The 2,585-nt window shown below is 63.5% G+C and overlaps 1 protein-coding gene across 1 annotated transcript in view; it reads right to left on the bottom strand.

Moving 5' to 3' along the window:
* Positions 1-6: 6 nt before the first annotated feature.
* Positions 7-2,585, bottom strand: part of PITRM1 (pitrilysin metallopeptidase 1) — a 32,143-nt gene continuing 29,564 nt past the window's right edge. The window contains exons 15-19 of the mRNA XM_023536975.1: positions 2,295-2,578; positions 1,491-1,616; positions 625-770; positions 224-326; positions 7-154 (exon numbers count right to left, since the gene is read on the bottom strand). Coding sequence (XP_023392743.1) covers positions 61-154; positions 224-326; positions 625-770; positions 1,491-1,616; positions 2,295-2,578 — 753 coding nt within the window. The 3' untranslated portion in view covers positions 7-60. The remainder of the gene's footprint in view (positions 155-223; positions 327-624; positions 771-1,490; positions 1,617-2,294; positions 2,579-2,585) is intronic.

Below are 2,585 nucleotides of genomic sequence, written 5' to 3'. Positions count from 1 at the left end.
CTTGCTTCTTGGGGGCCGGTGACAGAGTCTGGGCCTGGCGGGGTCTGTGGGGTCTGCCGGTCACTGTATCACCCACGACGGGTCGCTGGCGGTCCTCGCATTCTCAGGCCCCAGCAGAGCCAGCCCATGAGCGCTCCCACCAACACCCAGGTACCTGAAAGGTGGGCAGGGGTCAGGGCGGGGCCACAGGAGGCACTGTCAGGGTGCTGCAGGCCGCACTCACCTGTGGGCCACGTCGATGAGCGCCCCACGGTGCACGGCGAAGAGCTGCTCCCGCTGTGCCTGCCCCATCTCGTCCGTGAGGCCGTACAGGAAGTGGTCCAGGCCTGGAGGAACAGCGATGACGGGGGCTACCTCAGCGGCTGACCCTGTCCCGACGGGTGCCTTCCCATGAGCCTCTCTCCCCATGGGCCAGGGCAGGACGGTCTTGGCCACCACGCTGCCCGGGGCCCTCACAGCACACACGGGCTCAGGGCGTGGGACGCGAACCTCTCCACGTGGCAAACATGCTCAGTCAAGGTGGACGTTGGTGTGTGACAGGCGGGAGAGAGGACGGGACCCAGGAACTCAGCCTGGACCTGCTGCCGGCTGCGCTGTCACCAAACCCGTCCTTGCTGCCGATACCTTTGTCTGAGGGCGCCACGGGCGCGTCCACCGTGGAGAACACGGCGAGCTTGGCCTCGTCGATGTCCTGCTGTGAGAACTGCCCAGACTGGGCCCAGCCTGAGGCCTTTGCGAAGGTCTGCAGCGTTTCTGCTGGGCACGGGTCCCTAGGAGACCCCGAGAATTGGCAAGTCACGTCACCAACCGAGTGAGCAACACCCAGCCTGATGTCGCAGCCTCGGCACGTCCTAGCCATTCCTAGTCCTACTTCAGTGGACAAGGCCGCGCGCTGGAGATGCACACCCAGCCAGGCCCCGGCCCCTGCAGGAGAGGTCGACCTGCCCGGCCTCATGCCAGCGTGGGCCACGTGGCCTCTACACCGTCACTGAATGCAAACGTGTGGAGAAAAGCTAAAGACAGCTAACACAAAAACCGCCACTTGTACAAGAGCACCCCAAAGACGCGAAGTCACCCGTGACTGGGCCGGCCCCCAAGCCCTCACCATCAGCGGACAGAGCTGCAGAGCCCTCTGTCCTCACCCCAGACGGCGCTGAACGTGCCTGGGGTGGACGCTGAGGAACCAGGGAACAACAGCCGCTCTCCCTAGAGGCCTGGAATGTGTGTCCTCAGGCGAGGGCCACAGGAGACTGAGGACCCCTGGGGACGCCCAGGAGCCCAGAGGGCGTAGGGCCCCAGAAACACGCTCCTCACTGAACGCCAGGCTCACTCAAGGCCAGACGTCTCCTGTGTCCTCTTGCTGCCCCTGACACCAAAGGACACTGCTGGTGTGGCTAAGCGCTTAAGAGGTGGGGACAACCCTGAAAGTCACTACTGACTTACCAGAGCCAGGCTCTGTCCACACGACCGAACGGCCAGAGAAAACTCACCTGTATGAGTAGAAAGTGAAGACACCGCTATGGCTGAGCTTGGCGCCTCCACCGTAGGCACCTCCCTTCTCTCGAATCTCTGTGTGCAAGAATTTAGCCGTCATCAAACGTGCCAGGATCTTAAGACTGAAAGGAACGATTAAAGGACGCCATGTCACAAACAACGTGGCTGGCAGGCAAGTATCGTACACGACGTCCGGTGACCCAGAAAAAGTGAAAACAAAACTAAAGCGACGGGCGCATCATGGTCCCAGGGGCAGCACTGGGCCGCGGGGCCCGGGTCTGAGCCGTGCGCCAGTGCGCGACCCCACGTTGGCGTGTATCTGTGCGTGGGGAGCTCCTCCCTAGAGCTTGCTTTGCTGTCGGGATGTGTGTGTCCGGTTCTGCTAAAGCCCCTGATGCCCTGGAGGGAAGAGCGTGTTTCTAGAAGCATCCGCCTGGGCCAGCAGCAGTGGCACACACAGTGACCGGTGGCGTGAGCACGCATGTCCATGTCCCTAAAGGTGGCTGTGTGCCTCAGCGGGCCCACGCCTGGCGCCGAGCGGGCGTGCCTGCTCACCCTCTGCGGTTCACCCTCTGTGTTTCTCTGGAAAGTTCCACTGTGCTACCTGAGGTGCACGCTCACTGCTGGGAAGTTCTCAGACACATAAAGGGCAAAACACGAAGGCCCGAGCACAGGGGCGGGCCTCCTGCAACCATGCGGCGAGCTGACGGAGCGACGCAGTGACTGCGCACTGTGGTCAGCTTCTGCACGCATCTGCTGGGCCCCGCGGCAGCCACCGCGGCCTGTCACAGCCCTCGTACCTGGCGTGGTCTGGGTGCGTGTACGGGGCGGTTCGCACACAGTCGCCGACATAGCTCACGGGGAATGGGAGCAGGAGGTGCGTCTTCGCCGGGCACGGCTTGAACGTGGGGTCCTGAGGAGGGAGATGCGGTGCGTCACGTTCTCGAGAGCAGGACACCGAGCCGCACGTCACTCCACACGCTGAACGCAGACGTCCAGTCCCCACCGGGGCTTCGCGTGTCAGCATCGTGCGGTGCGGATGCGCCGTCCCGCCCCAGCTGTGTCGGTCGGTCACGGAGCGACAAGGAACC

This window comes from Pteropus vampyrus, unplaced genomic scaffold, assembly GCF_000151845.1.
Source record: "Pteropus vampyrus isolate Shadow unplaced genomic scaffold, Pvam_2.0 Scaffold175, whole genome shotgun sequence".
Classification (NCBI taxonomy): Eukaryota; Metazoa; Chordata; class Mammalia; order Chiroptera; family Pteropodidae; genus Pteropus; species Pteropus vampyrus.
Note: the sequence above shows the minus strand (reverse complement) of the source record. Positions and strands in the feature narration are given on the sequence as shown.